General features: G+C 49.0%; 2 protein-coding genes across 3 annotated transcripts in view; one reads left to right on the top strand and one right to left on the bottom strand.

The window, feature by feature from the left end:
- COLQ (collagen like tail subunit of asymmetric acetylcholinesterase) overlaps nt 1-2,746 on the top strand; it is a 65,971-nt gene extending 63,225 nt beyond the window's left edge. For both annotated transcript variants that reach the window (XM_030876392.2, XM_060298629.1), the window contains exon 17: nt 1,313-2,746. In XM_030876392.2, the coding sequence (XP_030732252.1) occupies nt 1,313-1,382 (70 nt within the window). In that variant the 3' untranslated portion in view covers nt 1,383-2,746. The remainder of the gene's footprint in view (nt 1-1,312) is intronic.
- Nucleotides 2,747-7,668: 4,922 nt separating this feature from the next.
- The window catches only part of EAF1 (ELL associated factor 1), a 14,403-nt gene continuing 4,031 nt past the window's right edge, over nt 7,669-18,040 (bottom strand). The window contains exons 3-6 of the mRNA XM_030876395.2: nt 17,722-17,858; nt 15,665-15,855; nt 13,753-13,986; nt 7,669-10,947 (exon numbers count right to left, since the gene is read on the bottom strand). Of these exons, the coding sequence (XP_030732255.2) occupies nt 10,901-10,947; nt 13,753-13,986; nt 15,665-15,855; nt 17,722-17,858 (609 nt within the window). The 3' untranslated portion in view covers nt 7,669-10,900. The remainder of the gene's footprint in view (nt 10,948-13,752; nt 13,987-15,664; nt 15,856-17,721; nt 17,859-18,040) is intronic.

Raw genomic sequence — 18,040 nt, 5'->3', positions numbered from 1 at the left:
TCTAAGCATCTGTAACCTGAATTCTCTGGAACCACCGGGCAGGCCTGTGGGTACACATGAGATCCCACCAGCCTTAGTATCTAACTTTGGTGGCTCCAAAGTCCTCCCAGAAAACCCCAGGAATGGAGTCTTCCCTTCAAGCACCCCCTGCAGTTGTTTCTGAGACCCCTCAGTGGGTGTTCACGTGGCTCAGTATCCTGAGTGTCCTGGCCTTCATGAGGACATCTCCCAAGCCCGCTGAGGGCCTCTGCCCTGTGAGGCATGATCCCATGCCCAGAATGGGCTCTCCTGGGCTCTGTTCCCCCAGTGCTCACAGGACCAGAGTTGCGTAGCTTGTAGGGAAGGTAGGGAGGCCGCTCCTCTTCCAGTCCACATCCTGCTTCTCCCTTGGCCCCAGAGTGGATCCCTGGCTCCTCAGGAGTCCATCTGTCCAGCCGTTCCCTCCAGCCCCACTCCTCTGTAGGCTTGGACCCAGGACCCAAGGCCTGTCTCTCTCCTCCAAGGAGGTCGCCTCAATGCCCACCCCCAAACGCAGGGCAACAAATCAAACCGGGCTGGGGGAGCTCAGACCCCAAACTCCAAGCACTGTAGGCTGGGCCAGAACTCCACTGCATCTGTGTGTCTGTGTTCACTGCCCCTCCCTGAAGTAGGAAGGCTCCTGCCAGGCCCCTGCCAAAGAGTTGACGGAAGGACACCGCTGAGTATAGACAGTCGGACCTGGGGTACAGGGACACGTGGGGCCCAGGGCTTACCCCGCCGCTCTCTGTGGTTACTCTTTAGTCCCGAGAAGCCTCAGGGGATGCTTGCGAATGTGGGCGTGGTGTATCAATACAACACAGCCTCGGAATTAGCGCTTGGGCTTACAGACGTGTAGGCTGTGCTCTCCAATGTGGTAGCCCCCGGCCACACGTAGCTATTTAAATAAAGTTAAATATCCGATTCTTCATTCACACTAACCTTATTTCAAGAGTTCAATAGCCACATATGGCCAGTGGGTGCCACAGAAATAGTGCAGTGTGGTCTACTGGACAGCGCTGGAGAAAGGGCCGATTCTCTCTGAGAGGCTGCGTTCAGAGCCAGGCTACCTACAAACCCCTTTCCCCCAGATCCCTCAGATGGACTCAAGGCGAGAAGCCCCAGAGGCCTGGACTCAGCTGCCCAAAGCCCCTCACCTTGGAGCCCCTCGCCCTTAGGAGGGTGGCAGTAGGGCAGCTCTCAGATGAGGTTTGACCAGAGTCGCGAGAGGAGGCCTTTGAGAACACGGCTGTGTCCTTGGGGCTCCTGCCCACTGCCCCGTGTCTGTCCCCCTCAGGTCGTACGGAGACCTGCGGTGCACCCCGTACTGCTACATCGACTCTACGCCCTGTCGCTACTTCACCTGAGGGCCACCGGGAGGAGGCGGCTGCACCCACGGAACTGGCAGTAGCTTCTCCACCCTCGGCAGACTGACCTCGCCCTGTCCTGGTCCGGTTTCCACCACCTTCATGCAACAGAAACAAGGACAAACTCTTGCTGCTAAGATGTGCTTTTAACGCAGTCCGACTGGAAGAACCTAGGACCACTGCATCCTGTCTTAACCCCGAGTACCGGGCCTCCTCCACACGCCCATCGCGACCCTCCGGCCAGGCCGACGGCCTGCGGGGCCCTCCCTTCCGAATATCGTGGACTTGGCTTTGCACTGTTAGGCACACAGACTGTTGGAGATTGCTCCCGTCCGCTGGGGGCATCTGGGGCGCAGGCCTCTCGTCTCCTCTGACCTCTGGAAACGTGGGCATTCTCGCCTGGCAGCTGGCCGGGGCTCCCCGGGCCTGGGAACCACAGAGCAGGGAAGTGGGCCTGTTCTTTGGGGGCGGCCCAACTAGGGAGCCCCCCACCCCGCAGCTAACCACAGCCCAGCGCGGCCTCGTGTGGATGCGGCTTCCCCAGGCAGAGCCCCAACTGTGAATAAGTACCGAGACCGCCGCCAAACCCTGGGGTGCTGGGGTGCTCACCGTGTAGACGAAAGCAGAGCAGTGGCCTTCTTTTCGACGTTTCCCGAAGGGGCTGCTCTCGGGGCCTCCCCATCCCTGGTACCACCCTGACCTCCTGGCTCTGCGCACTTGGACCTCCGTCCTGTGAATGTCCCACGTGTCCATTTCTCCTTCAGGACATTGGCTAGCGGGCCGGCCACTGGTGTTTCCTGAGTCCTTTGGAAACTGCCGCCTGGTTTCCCGTCTGGGCCCCACGATTGAGTACATGCTCCGGGCAGAGACGGCATCTGTCCTGGGCGCCAGCTCCTGGCTGCCTGCTGACTCCCGTGAGCCCTGTGACCTCCCTCCCTGTCTTCGTGGTGCATAGTCTTGTCCTCGTGTGCGTGCGCCCGAGCCCCCGTTTCTACAGGATCGTTAGCCCTGCGTGTCGGTGAGCTGCCTTTCATCACCATAGTTCCTGAGTGAGGCTTAGCTTTGTTTGGGAAAGACGTCTTCCCCACGGCAGACCTCAGGTGGGATTTGCCCATTTGCTACCAGATGGAGGGACACTCCTGGGCCTGTGTACAAGGCCTGTGTCTTGGGCACTTGGCATTGTGCTGGTGGCCAGTCGTGGGCGAATCAGCCCCGGGGTGGGTGGACACATGGGTCAGTCTGGCTCCCTCCGCCTCTACTGCAAGTCCCGGGCTGATGTTCCATGGCCCACGTCTGTCCCATGTGAAGCCACCACCTTCATCCTGGCATCTCCGGATGGGAAATCAAGAAATAAAGGCGGTGTTCCTCCCTACTGTGGCTCTCTCTTCCCTGGGGGTTTGGGGCTGGTGTCCCAGAACTGCTGGATGGGATAAGGGCTCTGAAATCCAGTCTGCTTCCAGACTCGACAGAGGGTTCTAGAATGGGAAGCAGTCCTGCTCCCTCAGGGACGAGGGAGGAAACTGAGGTCCAAGGTCACCAAGCCGGGTCTTGCTCACCCCCAGCCTTGCTTTATGATCTTGCATAGGACAGAGTGGAAGTCCAGTACTGCCCTTGGACCTGGCCAAGAGTGGCCCAGTCCTGGGTCCCACTCCTTGGAGGGCACTACTCTGGCCTTCCTCTGGCCATGACCCTCCCCACGGGGCCACAGTGACACTTGCACACGCCATGCTGCAGGTCCCAGGAAACCCTAACTCTCCACCCGAGTGGTCCTGAGCCTGCTTCTGGGGCCACACAGCCCTCTCTCCGTGCCTGTCCTCCTGACTGTGGCTCGCATACACCTGTAGGCGTGAGGGGTGGCCAGGGACAAGGTGTTTTGCAGGGGTGGTAGATGGAGCTTGGAGACACAGGCCGCACATCCTGGCGTGAGACGGGCCAGGGGCAGGGAGGCCCGCTCTCCTGGTGCTGCCACAGAAAACTTTGAGGAATCTAAAAATTCCAGTCTTCACGAAAGTGTAAGCAGAACCTATTTAATGCGTAACAGTTTGTCAGTTTGATCCTAATGTGAATACTCAGACATTTCGTGTGGCAGCCACCATCTGTGCTCTTGTCCCTGGACCCTGCAGTATTAGAGGGGGGCCGCCTCCAGCTATGTCTAGGGAGTGTTCTGAAAGGCTCAGGAAATGAAAGGATTCAAGGTCAGATGTGTTGAGAATATATATAGTAATAGTCATTCTCCCCCTTCAGCATTCTGAAATGAAAAGATGAAAGATCGGGGAAGGTGGACCCGTGCCTCCCCTGAAACATTAACTCCGTGGCGTAGGGAGCAGCTTTGCCAGGAGCACGGACACCTGTCAGCAGGCCAGGCAGCCGCAGAAACACCTCCTGGGATCATCTGCTGGTGGGAGGCCCCTTACCCGTTCATACTTGGGTCATCACTTCCCACAGCCTCAGTTTCCTCACCTGAGAGACTTGAGACAGAGGTTGAATTTTCCAACTCTAACCGCTGGTGAGTGTGGATTCTGCCCTCCAGCTGTGACGGGGTATGTCCTTGGAGGGGTGATGGATTCCGTTGGCTACTCTCAAGCTGTCACGTGGCATGGCTGAGACTATGACAGGGCCTTCAGATATTGTCACCAAAGGAGGCAGTGTCAGTCCAGATGCTTTTGTTGGCAAGTAGCAGAAAATCCAACTTAAGTATGATATAAACCATACCATACCATAGAATTTATTGGCTCATATAACTCATAAGTTCCAGGAGTGGAGTGGCGATCCGGCAAGGTTCAACCAAGGCTTCCACTCCATTTCTCGGCTTGATTTATTTAGCCTCTCAGCTATTTGCATCTCTCCTGTTAATTCAGTCCTTAGGGTGGTCACAAGCTGACTACTACGGTTTCAGGCTAACATCTGGACCTTGTAACGTCCACAGGAAGAGAGAACATCTATTCCAGTGGCTCTCAAGAAGTTTTTTCCCCCCAGGAGTCCCCAGCAAATCTTGCCTTGAGCCTTGTTGGCATGTTTTGGGTCACATGCCCATTCGTGAACCGGTTCCTGTTGTCAGAACGCTGCCTGCTGATCAGATCACAGCTGGGTTCCTGAACCCAGGGTGGCAAAGGTTTTAAGATTGCCCTTAGCGCACCCCCTGGGGATTCGCCAGAAGCATATAGGCTGTGCGGGGAAGGGGTGGCTGCTGGACCGGATATATTGGGGAGCAGGAATGGGGCAAATGTGACAAACTTGTAAGCTAAGTAAGGTCTCTGAAGGGAACTTGGTAACTGAGATATAGGAACCAGTGCCTGGGAAGATGGTAGGACAAAGTTTCTGAGCGTCTTGGGGCAGACACATGGGTCCATCCATCACCCTAATAGGTAGGGGTGTGGAGGGCACACATGGGTCAAATTGCTTAAGATTCTCCAAACCTCATTATAATCAGTGGGCCAGCTTACACCCCAGTGACTGCTTTACTTGGGTTGTCTGCCCCAGCCCTCCTCTGTAGTGGAGTGAAGCAATTTAAATTTTCAACGAAACGCAGATCCTCCTTTTGTGTGGTAGCAATGGGCTCACACACAGCTCGAGGTCCCTGGCGATGCACCAGGGAGATTATTATACTAGAGCAGCCCAGTTACCACCATGGGCACAGAGGGTCCAGGGTGTGGGCTGGTCCCCCACCCGCATATTCATTCTTAACCATTCTGGGAGGGGTGCAAACCACACGAGAGTGATGAGTTAAGGATTCCCCAGCCCACCTCATCCAACCCGCCTGCCCAAGAAATAGAGCAAGAGGACTCACACTGCCTGTGTCAGAGGGGCATTCTCTCTTGTGGCTCATTTGAGTTCCTTTGAGCCCCAGGCGGCGGACTTTTAGACAAGTCTCCGAGAGACCTCACCAAAGGAAGGAAGCAGCTATTTCCCCTGCCCTCTCTTCCCCCTGCCCCACTCCCTCCACAGGAAGGTAAAGGGGCCCACGTCACAGTGAACTTCTGCCCCCAGTAACTTCTTCAAAGGCAACGATGAATTTTGTCTTTGATGTTCCAACCCATACACAGAACCACACTCCATGGGTGCCCCACCCCAAGTCACCTTCATCCAACACCTACCTAGATGGGAAGTTCAAGGCAGTCATCGTGGTCATGGGTCATCACTCACCAAGGGTGCTGTGTCCTGGAGCAGTGGTTCTCAAGCTTTAGGGTTCATCAGAATGACCCGAAGGGCTTGTCATTCTGACTCAGCAGGTCTGGGGTGGGGCCTGAAAATCTGGGTTTCTAACAAGGTCTCAGGGGATGCTGATGCTGCTAGACCAGGGACCTAAGAGCCTGCCCTGGGGAGATGTCTCATCTGAGAACAACTGCAGAAGACTAGGCAAAAAACACAGGGAAGACAGTTGGGGACTTCGGGTGGGTGGCTTTTTTATACTCGTCATTAAAGCCGGGGGGAGGTCTATGTCCCTTCCTCTTGAATCTAGGTGAGCTTTTGACCAATAGAACACTGCGGTGGTGATGCCTGTGCCTTCTGAGCTAGGTCATAAAAGGCCACGCAGCTTTTCAGAACACCTGTCCTAGGGGGAGGCAGCCAGCGCGTAAGATGGCCTCCCTGAGATGGCCTTGCTACAGAGGCCATGTATGGCCCCAAATGAGCCTGCTTCCAGCCACCCACCATGCGCCAGACATGTGAGTGAGGCCAGCTTGGACTCGCCACGCCTGCCCATCTGCCAACTGAGTGACTCAGTTGAAGTCACAAGAAGCAGGATTGCCCAGCCAAGCTCTGTCCTAATTCTTAACCAAAAGATTCCATCAGATCAAATGGTGGTTGTTTTAAGCCACTAAGTTTCGGGGCAGTTTGTCGTTTAGCAATAGGTAACTAGAGTGGTGCTTTGGGTTGGAAAGGGTAGGTTAGCAAACTACACGCAGTGTACAGAGTGAAGTGCCCGCCTAGAGGAGCCACTGGCTTGGGCTTGGCGCCCTCTGCAGGAACCACGAACACAAAGCTGTCTTTCTTACCTCTTCCGCACTTTTATCCCTCTGGCCAGGAGAAAAGCCAGAGCCCTGAGGGGCCTTAGTGATCGTGCAGCCCAGGGTTCTCAACCAAGGTGGAGACATGGGGTCCATGGAGGCAGCAGATTGATTGCAGTAACTGCCCCAATTCCCACACCTCCCGGGATCCAAAGAACTTTGCCACTCCTCACATCGACTGCTGGAGTGTATCTGCCCACCAGCCCCTTGATTCTGAACTTGGCCCTGTGACTCGCTTTGGCCAATGAGATGTCAGCAATTGTGACAGGGGCAGTCTCCTCTCATCTAGCTCCTCAGCTTCTGCTGTGACAACATGCCCAGGCCAGGCTGCTGAGGATGAGAGACATGGAGTCCACCTGAGCTGCCCTAGCTGTGAGGGCTGAGGTCATCCTAGACCAGCTAAACCTGTCAAATCCCAGGCACAGGAAGGAGCCCAGTCAAGACCAGAACTGTCCAGCCACGTCCAGCCTAAATTGCAGAATAAACGCTTATTCTGTTAAGCTTCAAGCTTTGGGATGGTTTGTTACACACTGTTGTGGTGGCAATAGTTACCTGAGGATCAACAGTCCCTTAGGTGATGGACATGCACCACCGCTTCCCCACTGAGAGTCCTGGCTCAACTCTCCCATTTCCACCGGAAGACAAGGGAGCCGGGTATAGGATAAGCAGCAGAGGATTCCGGGCCTAGTTCTCTGAACGCGTAATTGTCTTCAATCCAAATCTACTGAGCACCCAATAGGTAAAAGACGCCACAGAGAATTTAAAAGAACATGGTCACTTCCCACGTAGGGATTTACAGCTATCCGGGCGCCAAGACCACAAGATAGGTGTGGGCGTCGCTGTATCCAAGGTGCGGAGGGCAAGCAGGAGGCAGGACCATTTCCAGACTGTGAGTGTCGACTGGGGGTCAGAGGTGTACACGTGTCCTTCTGTGCAGCGTGGCATTCCAGATGGAAGGACTCTAGCGAGCTAAAATGACTAGGATACATGTCTAGGGATACCCCTGCATGGTTCCCAGACCCAAAGCTAAAAGCCTACCTTTCCAGACCCAGTAAAAAGGCCTCAGGTGCCATGTGCCTTGCTAAAGCCACCCTTTAGTTTTGAACTTCACACCTTTTAAAACTGAAGTGTACATCCTAACGATCATAAACACCAAATTAAAAGGGAATCAATTTAGGTAATTAGGCTTAAGCACAAAGGATTCTTAAAAGAACCCTACATTTTTCACTGATTCCTAGATTGATTTCTAGTAAGAAAATAAAACCCACCAAGACATGAAGTGTATTGCTGACCTTCATTTTTTACTTAAATATAGTGATCTTTTAAGAGAATAAACCAAAAACACTTTACAGCAAATACTTTACATAAATATAAACGTGCATGTCTACCTCATAATCAAGCAAAATAAACTTTCAGGCACATGATTTTAATAATCATTAAAGAATGAGACAATGAACCCAAGACAAAGATAACAGGAGCAACAAAAAGACATTTCACAACGCTTCAATTGGTCTTGTCATCCAGCCTACTGGTTAAGGCCTGAGTTTCATGAATCCTACCTTCCTCGCCAAATGGAAATATTCAATTTGGCTGTACCCAATGTATATCCACATAACAGACGGTTACTCTCTCAAAATAATGTAATAAATACATCACACGCACACACACACCGCACCACACCCTACTTAACCAGCCTCTCAAATAGAGAAGTAATAAGGATTTTGGAATTTTCAAGTTTTCCCACCACTGAAGCACATACATATTAATACCACACATAGAAAAATATGACTCTGCTACAGAAATGAGTGGCATCATGAGAAACCTCTAGCTTGTTAAGTTTCCCCAAATCACATCTTTACTGTGGCTTGCTTGCCATGGCTCCTCAGGTGCTTTGGACTTAAGTCTTCACACCTCGCCATTCGAACCACAGCGCGGCAGACGTTACACAGAACAAAGAAAAGGCAATTTTAACAACTCAGTTAGAGACTTCAAAACCACGAAAATCAGCATGGATAGCTTCCAGCTGTCTCCAAACACCTGGAATGTTTCCTCTACGTCTGCCCTCTGTGCTCCACTGGCTGGTGCTCTGCTCCCTTCCCACCAGGCTGTGAGCATCTACAGGTCTGTTCCTGGGCATCCTCCAGGGAACAGAGATGACCACGACGGTGCCTGCTTTGAAGGAGTTCACACCAACCAGAGCTCGAGCAAGAGGAAGGTCCGTGTGTGCACACAGTACTCCAGCTGGTGAAACCAACAGAGGAGGAGTCCATGAAGGGGGCACCCACAGAGACCCCTGAGTGGGGCTGGTGGAGGGGAGAGTGACAAGGCACGGAGGCAGGAAGAACAAGTCCAGTTTGGCTGGCAGGAGGGCACTCGTGAGAAGTAGTTTACGAGGCCAGATTCTTCATTTCCAAAAAGAAAAGATTCCTTACTCTGCTGGGTAAAGCCGGAGGGCTTGGGGAGGGAACCTCCAAAAGCTTTTGTGCAGAGAACAAAACGGGAGCTGTGCTAGCAGATGTTACCACTGTGCAGGGCCGGGCAGGATGGATGCCGGGGAGAGGGTCTGAGCTCAGCGAGCCTAACTCGCCAAGCCCACTGCCACCTGCAAGCACTTCCTATAGAAACAAACATCTTGACCCAACAGGCCCCAAACCGCAGTTTTGTCTACATATATCAAGACTCTGGGAGGGAAAAAAAAAAGAAAGAGAGAGGCTTAAATAGGTATTTATAGTTCAAGTTCCTGGAACCTGCCCCAGCGAGCAAGTTAAGAGCAGTGAAACAATTCTCACATCCAGTAGCAATTCAAGTCTCCCAACCATGACCTTTTGGCTTCCCTGAGCTTTCATTACCAAGGAATTAAAATGTAATGATCAATTCATTATAAGTAAGTTCCTACATGCCATGAAATCCACTGAAGTCTCCTAACAGGCTGAGAACCCAGCACAGGGCACTGGCGTGGACCCCTGAGTGGCACCTGGCAGAGTGGCGTGAGCGTGCTGCCAGGCTCCCTTCTCCAGCTCACTGGAGTCACTGTGCGGGTCTAAAAGGTGACTCTGCAAGGCTCAACTCTAAGCCCCCACCATGGATCATCTAATTTCTTTCTAGGTCCAGACTGCTTCCCTCCACTAGCTGGGGAGGGAGAGGCCACCTTGAGGAAGAAAAATCACTCTTAATGTTCTTTATACCACTGAACCAAAGGAGACAGAAATTTCTCAGGACACAGTCATTCTAATTAGAGAAATGGGCTACTCCATACTAATTATGGGACGACTTATCACACATTTGCTGCATACAGAACATTTACTAGTCACCAGTTTCCTGCAACAACAGATTCATCTGGAAACTGCACACTGCAGACGGCAACCTGTGACTTTCTTCTAGCTGCATATAATAAATACAAATCAGTCTGGGAGTCAGGCACAAACAGTGGTACAAAAGCATGAACAGAAAAACCTTATCAAAACATGTGCTCGTTTCACACTGCACGACTCCTACCCAGATTCTGGTCTGGAAACCGGCTGCCAGTTCATTTGCTCAAAGAGGCTTCTTCACCTCACCTCTCTACCATTCCTAGTCCCCCACTGAAACCTACTGAAAGAAACACACTCATTATGGATCCACATGGAACTAAAAGCCTCAATTTAATCGAGTCACATGCATCAGCACAGCGGCTGCTGGTTTAATCTGCTCCCCTAGCCTCATGTACTTAGGGACTGTTTGGATCTAAACTGGAGCTAGAAGTAGCCAACACTTCTTCCTTTTGGAATCCAATAAAAGCTCCAATGCACAACTGTTAAGTCCCATGTGTACTTAACTAGAATCTCTGGTTCTAGTAAGTGAGATTCAGGGCGGGAGCAGTGGGAAAAGCCCGGACTGGGGGCAAGACACTGCCCTAAACCAGCACTGCGCAGACGAGGGGCTGAGCCAGCAGAGCTCCGAGGTCCCCCCAGCTGACTCTCTCGGACTCCATCCTGAAGTCCGTTTCTACACAGGCTTCTCAGGCTGGGTCAGACAGAACTTCCTCACCACTTTGTGTCAATAATTGAAAGTGGTTTAAACATGCATCTATGCTGCAGTTTGAGGTTTCCCTCCCTGCCCACCCCTCAAAGACTGTGTTTCATTTCACTGGTGCAGACCATTTGGCCAAGCTGGTGGCTGCTGAGGTTTACAACTGCATCACTGGCTAGGTGAAGAAATGGCCTTTGAGTAACCTAAACCAGGGCACATTTGTCTGTTTTTCGTTAACAGTGTTAACCAAATAAGAGATATAATTCTGTTAGTTCTGCTATAGATCTACTTAAAACTTTGAAACGTGACATTGTTCAAAAATTACACAAGAAAATCACCCATCACCGCTATGTTAAAGACATGCACATCTGAGCGCTCCAGAGCCTCCAACTCCTCCTACAGTCACTGATCCCCACGTTTTCCTCTCGGCGTGGACTCCACGCTAAAGCAGCCCAGTCTCGCAGCAGATCTGTGCACAAAAAGTTGCTTTCAAAAGATCCGGCTCTAGTCATCACTGTCACTGCCAGACTCACTCAACTGCAAGTCATTTCCTATAAAGAGAAAACAAAATCAAACCCAAAGTACCCAATTTAAAAATGACTTCCCCACGGTTCTTTGGTTGACTGCCTGGGCTCTCACACTACAGTAAAACCAGGCCAGTTCCATTTAATTAGGGAGGAAAACCGATTTGGCTCAGTGACAGAACTGGTGCAGTCAACATTTTAAAGGAATTGCTATTTTTGGTATCTGCAAAGCACAGCAATACTGCTCTCTGGGATAAAACAGGGGAGGGATAGGCTAGACATACGTGTGTCAATAAATGACAAAAAATATTTATAAATGACTCACTGCCTAGTAGAATTGTTCATATTAAGTTGCTTTATAAAAGTGAAAATAATACCAAGTTGGGCTTCCTGTTAAGGAAGCTGAATACTATTTATACTGTGCATACCACTCATATACTAATCCAGTACCCCCAGACCCCTCTGGCCAGAATCTTCACATTAACTTATACCACAAATCTCAACTAATGAGCTCTATAAAGCCTCAAAGTTTTGTCCAGTGTGTGACATTTAGGTTTTAGGAGTGAAGAATGTAAGTTTTTCCATCTAATATGATAAGAATAACAGGACCCCAGTTGATACCACTTGGAAAAGAAGAAAAGTGAATTCCTGTATTTCTGGATTACTAATCTCTAGGCCACCTCTCCTCAAAGTTTGTTCTGAGAACCCTGGGGTCCCTGAGACCCTTTCAGAAGGATTCGACCTGAAGGCCTCTCTTTTCTAACTACATATCTATGTGAGGCCACATTTTCTTCATATACTTCAACCTAAACAACTTACGGCAACAGATTGAATGCAGAAGCAGTTGTAAGAATCCAGCTTTGTACTAAGCCAGATGTTAAAGAGATTGGCAAACTTTTAAAGCAATGTTACTCTTCATATTAAATATTTTTTTTATTTCGAAAATTTATTTTTCATAAAAATGTTATTTTTCTTAACAGGTGATGGTTTACTGTTGTTCTTTTAGACGAATTACTATTTTAAGTATTTCTCAGTTTTAATTTCTAATATGGTAAATATTGATAGATATAAGCTACACACACAAAAGCTCTCTGGGGTCCTCAAAAGTTTTACGACATAAAGAAGTCTGAGACCAAAAAAGGTGACATCTGCTGCTCTAGACGTGGGGAAGGCGATGGGATCAACACCAGCTGACAACCTCCAATCAGCAGAGCTAAGCGCCATCAGTTACAAAGGTGACATGCACATAAACAGGTCAGTGTAATGGAGCTGCAATCTCAGTTCTGAAATTTCTTATGCAATCAATTTGACCCAGGTTCAAACTGATCCATTTGTTTTTTTGTGGGGGGAGAAGATAATAATACACATTACCATTCAGAAAAACAATATTATCATTACTCTGTATGTTTTCACATTAGGGTTTACCAAATTTGCGCTATTTACTGTGATTTTAGGGCTTATAAATTGGTTCCAGTTGACGATCCTGGTTTAAATAACTCCAGTACTTTACTGTATATGAGGTATGCAAAGATTAAGGTCTTGCCATGGAAGAGCTGCGGGCCAGGAGGACTTGGAGTTATGAAGAGCTAACAGCAGTTTAAGGCGCTGGTAGGTAGGTAAGAAGCACTGAGCCATTTTTGGCTCTTTTCTTCTAAGGAATAGTTTAGCACTGACTGGGCAAAATGAAGATGCTGAGTTATAGCCACAGTAGCTGTCTGGTCGTTCTCCACTGTGAATTCCAAACTCGCAGTGTGAAACTTACTCTCCCAAGCCAACTGAGAAGAGCATCAAGTATACCCTGCTATCCAGAAGCTGGGCCTGTGTTAACAGGATAGCAGGTAACAGCCTTAACTGACGTCACAAAAGTGTTGAACTCACTCAGATAGTAGAGCAAGGCCCAGCACAGTGGTTCTCCACTGGCACTGATTCCAACGCCACAGGGGCACTTGGCAATGCCGGGAGACATTCTGGGTTGACACACTGGAGGAAAGCAGGAGGTGCTCCGGCACCTAAGTGGGTAGAGGCCAGGGATGCTCTTTACCGCCCTACAAGGCTGGGGCCGGGCCTCACCTCAGGGGTTTACATGACGTCTACAGTGTGGGGCTGAGAGTGACCTCTGCCCGGCCCACAGGAGCAAGGTTACCTAGGCTAGCTTCCCCGCCACTGCCTCCTGACCTTCCAGCCTCCTCACAGAAGTCAGACCGGAAGAAAACATCCAACTCCAGGAGTCGGGAGAGAGGAGGGCGCAGAGAACCTGCACTCTCCCCACCTCCAAGACAAAGACATTTGTTTTTGTTCTCCCCTGCTTTGCTTTACCACCAACTGCACTCAAAGCCACCAGACGCTATAATGTCCCTTCCTTCCTTCCTGCGAAGGCTAGCTGGTCGCCAAACACCTTCTAAGGGCACAGGTTCCCAACTCTGTGGGCTGTGGGATACCGCACTCTGATGGCACTGGGCTCTCAGGACTGTATAAAACCTGGAGGTGGGGGACTGGGTGGGGGCAGGCGGCACCCCTAAAGCCTGGTATATGCAAAAGTACAGAGCTCTGCGGCTCATGTTTCAACACTTTCCAGAATTCACAAAACCTAATTTGTGCCAATAAGGAAAAGAAAAGAGATGGAACAGTTTTGTGCTTTTTCTTTTTTTACTGTTTGGTAACTTACTCTTTTCTGCTTCAAATTGCCTTTGTCAGGACCCTTTCTTATGCCTTAAGTACCGTCAGGTTTACAGACTCTGGTGTAAGATGAACAGAAGTTCCAGCTCTGGCCTGACATTCCCTCTCCCCACCCCAAGCCTCCGCCTCGGCCCAGAAGCGGGAGCGTGCACTTACTGAGGGTGCACATGAGCTGGTTGCTTCCTTGCGGCCGGCCGGTTCCGTTGGCGACGGCCGGCCTGCTGTTGTAGGGCTGCTGGTGTGACGGCTGCGGAGGGGACACGGGGCCGCTGTCCTCGCCTCCACTGCTGGAGCTGTCGTCATCGCTTCCTGACGAGCTCTCGGAGTCTGAGGAGCTGCTTGCACTGCTGCTGCTCATCTGTTCGATGATGTCCACCTCGGCCCTCAGCTCTGGAATAAATGACGGGACGGGGGTCAGCGCCTCTGTAAACAGTAAGCCTCTGTAAACAGTAAGCTGGCAAAACCAAGAGCAACGAGGAATAACTGAAAATGAACTTCTGCTTCTTGAGTCCTTAAAAACAAACAAAATGACCCAAAGCAAAACCAACAAACAAAAACATCTAACACACCTCCAGAGAGACAATGGAAACATTTAATTCACCCAAAATAACCAAAAAGCAGACTGCTCCAGGATAATGATTCTTCTGAGAAATGAATTAAGTCTATTTTGCCTTTATCTACTTTTAAAAAAAAGAATTATGAATTATGGGATTAAACACCGAATAAGAGAAGAGCAACATTCTGCTCATGGGCTCAAAAATACCTGACCAGGAACTGGAAGGTCTGAGCTCTTGCTCTGGATCCACCTCTGACCAGCAGGGAGACCCAGGTGGAAGGCAATGAATTTTCCAAGATGCTCCGGAAAAAGGAAGGGCCACAGCAGACAGCCTCTGGGGGCCTTTCCAGCGTTCACGTTCCACAGGTAAACAAGGCTCGCAGGAGGAGCCGCGGTGGCTGAAGAAAGATGGCGGGACGACACCCCTCCTCTGTGCTATACACATTTGACTTACAGCATGCCTTCAGGTACCGCAATGTTAATAAATGTAAAGCAGAGTAGGAAACACATGTTCTACCTGACCATTTTAACGTGAGTGAGTACATTAACGATTCACCATAGGCTACAGCAAGGAAGATGCCAGATTTTCCTGTCCAAACCTACCATGAGGCCTTAAATGACTATGGTTCCTTTAAGCATAACTGGCAACAACAACCTGTCGTGGTCCAATTCCTATTCGACTAAAGTGAAAACTTCCATAGACAGCATTCCAATATCCATGAGGAAAAAAAAAAAAAAATCCAGAGGCTTAAGAACTGTGTACCATGCAGAGAGTGATCTCGTTTGTGAAAAGACAGTATTTCCACAGGGTGGAAAAGGCAAACTTCCCAAGGGCAACTTTTTATCTTTTCCTGTTTACTACTGTTATGGGTTTAACTTTGTTTCACAGAACTTCACAAATATGAAATATAACACTTACTTTCATAACTTTCTAAGTGTCTGGACAACTAAAACCATCCACTGTGTTGGAGAGAGAGCCAAGGTGAGTGCCTCTGTCTTGGTTTTACCTTGGAGAGCCCGACCAGATCTCTAAGTCCTTCTAGGCCAGCGTCCCCAGTGTCCCAGGCGCTATCATACTTACGCACTTTTGTCAATACAAAGCAGTGGTCGTGGAACTTAACCTAGACACTATACTAACGTTGGCACACTTGGTTTTTACCCCCAGTACCTTGTAATTCTCTTCTTTCAAAGCCTTAAAAGGTGTGCCGTATGGACCTTTAGATGGCAGGCAGGCTTGTTTAAGCCTCAGGCCTCTAAGCAGAAAGCTGCAAAGACAGCCACAGCTCAGGTCACTGTCCCGGACTCTCCCTTGTCAAACGAGCCAACTGGTAAACCTCGCCTCCACGGCCCGCCCCACCCCGCCCGCCATCACCTGTGGAACGGCGGGCCCTGCGGAAACTGTTACGATGGCGGAGAATGCCCACGCCGCCGTGTACGTGGTCTCGTGATCTCCACAAAAACATCAATACCCTCCTCCAAGTTGCTACCATGGCTCCAGAAAATGCTCTCTACCTCTTTTGATATCATCCAGCTGAGGTTCAGGTGAGGGGTTATCCTTCAAGGGAGAGGTTTTGGGTCCAACCGGAGGCTTTGTTGGAGCTCTGAATGGCACAGGTGGCGGAGGCGGTGGTGGCTGTGATGGCTGTGGGGGACGTGCAGGCTGCTGTTCCATTCGGGCTTGGATTCTACTGCTCCCCTCAGCTCTGAAATGAGATACGGACTTTAAACTGGAGGGGCAAGAACAGTGGTTCTCAGGTTTGCCTCGTTTACCAAGCACCTGGAAGTCTCTGCAGAAGCCCAGGCTCTTTACAGACAGCTTCAAAATACTGATATTTGTTAATTTTATCACACAAACTACTCATTCTACTGCATTCCAGCTCTGCATCGTGCACCAGAGACACAGAGATGAATAAAACAGACTCGCTGCCCTCACGGAGCTCACATTTTATATCAAGCAGCAGGTAAGACACAGAGGTGGGATATAGTGCAATTACGAGAACCCATTTTAATAACAGAAAATGTAACTATTCACCTTGTGTGCAGTATAAAATTACAATTACACGTGAGTTATTAAACTAGCTCTTGAAATACTGGCCTGTTAGCAATTTTTTCCATTACCTATTTACTGCTTGCTCATTTTGTCACAGGCCAGCTCTTGCTGGCAGGTAGGCAGAGCACTCCACCCCAGACCAAGGAAATGCTACCTATTAACAATTTCTTTTGTAAATGGACTAGCTCAGCATTTTTCAAACTTTGGTGTCCACACAGATCACCTGGGGATCTTGTTAAAGTGCAGATTCTGACTTAGTATGTCCTGAAATCCTGCACTTCTAACAAACACCTAAGTGATAAAATACTGCTAGTCCCAGATGACACTGAGTAGTAAGTCAAACTCCCACAATCATCAGCTCTCACAGGCCTAAGAGCAGCACCTGGCTGGTGGAGGTAATCAACACAAACACACTGTGAGTCACAATCTCACTGATCCTCAGTCTCGTCTTGCGCGCGCGTGTGTGTGTTTGAGAGAGAGTGAGTGAGTGAAAGGGTAACAACACTACCTTTTCAAAAGTTATTTGTAAAGATTAGATAATGCACGTAAAACATCTAGCACAGTGCCTGGCACGTGGTAATAAATAAATAAAGTACCCTCAATAAATGGTAGGTACTTTTACTTTTTGTGGAATGAGTAAAGAAAAATGGCTTGAGGAAGCATAAGCAAAAAAACATTAAATACTCTCTTTAAAATAATTGACAATAATTATTGTATCACGATATAAATAGAACCACTGGGTTACTTCTATTTACAGAATGAAACTTGACTTTAAAATAAAATCTAATTGGCTTCACATGACACGTGTAATGTCTGTTGAATTAAAAATTAGAGAGCTCATTGTTCAAAAAAAATAGACAAAGCTTTACTTTGGTGTAATAATGACCTCAAATGTACCTTGTAAAAATTTAATGTTTTCACTCTAATAAAGTATATTATTATTATTATTTCTTTAATTTTTATTTATTTATTTTTTTGCTGTACGCGGGCCTCTCACTGTTGTGGCCTCTCCCATTGCAGAACACAGGCTCCGGACGCGCAGGCTCAGCGGCCATGGCTCATGAGCCCAGCCGCTCCGCGGCACGTGGGATCTTCCCGGACTGGGGCACAAACCCGTGTCCCCTGCATCGGCAGGCAGACTCTCAACCACTGCGCCACCAGGGAAGCCCAAGAATATATATTATTAAATTATTCTTTCATAACTTTAAGTCTGTAAATTTAAACCTTATCCCTTTGGTGGTACTATATCAACCATCATGAAATTAATAAAACTGATTTAATCATACAGTACACTCCTTTCCGCAATGTTTTCTATGTTTCAGGTCTTAAAAGCATTATCTCTCTTTATTGCCTTTGAGGAAAAAATATTTTATTGACTTATCTGAGAAGAGAGAGGTGAAGCTGCTGAGACTGCCAACAACACGAAGCACCCAGGTTCTCACATCCTTATAAAATAACTGAATAGATAATGTAAATCTACAGAAACGGCACATTGATCTGTATCTGCTTCTTCACATACCTTGTTTTCTTGACCTGGATGCTGCTGCTGAGCTTTTCCAGCACATATTCTCCAGTGTCGTGATTGATAATAAGCACACAGTCCTTCTGGTAAGGCCGCTTGTTCCCCTTGAACACAGTCATCGGTGGTGTGGATCCCTACACGCCACAAAAGTACAATTCAGACAATCAAACCAAACACACCAGTTATGCACATCAAAACTGAATTTACAGGTGGCTTTACCTCATCACATCTTTTATCAGAGCTACTCAAAAAGGAACAGAATGAACCGATTTGTATTTTAACTCCTGCTGGCTTCCCAAGCAAAAATAAAGAGGAA

Source organism: Globicephala melas, chromosome 4 (assembly GCF_963455315.2).
Source record: "Globicephala melas chromosome 4, mGloMel1.2, whole genome shotgun sequence".
Classification (NCBI taxonomy): Eukaryota; Metazoa; Chordata; class Mammalia; order Artiodactyla; family Delphinidae; genus Globicephala; species Globicephala melas.
This window is presented reverse-complemented; position numbering and strand designations above follow the sequence as displayed.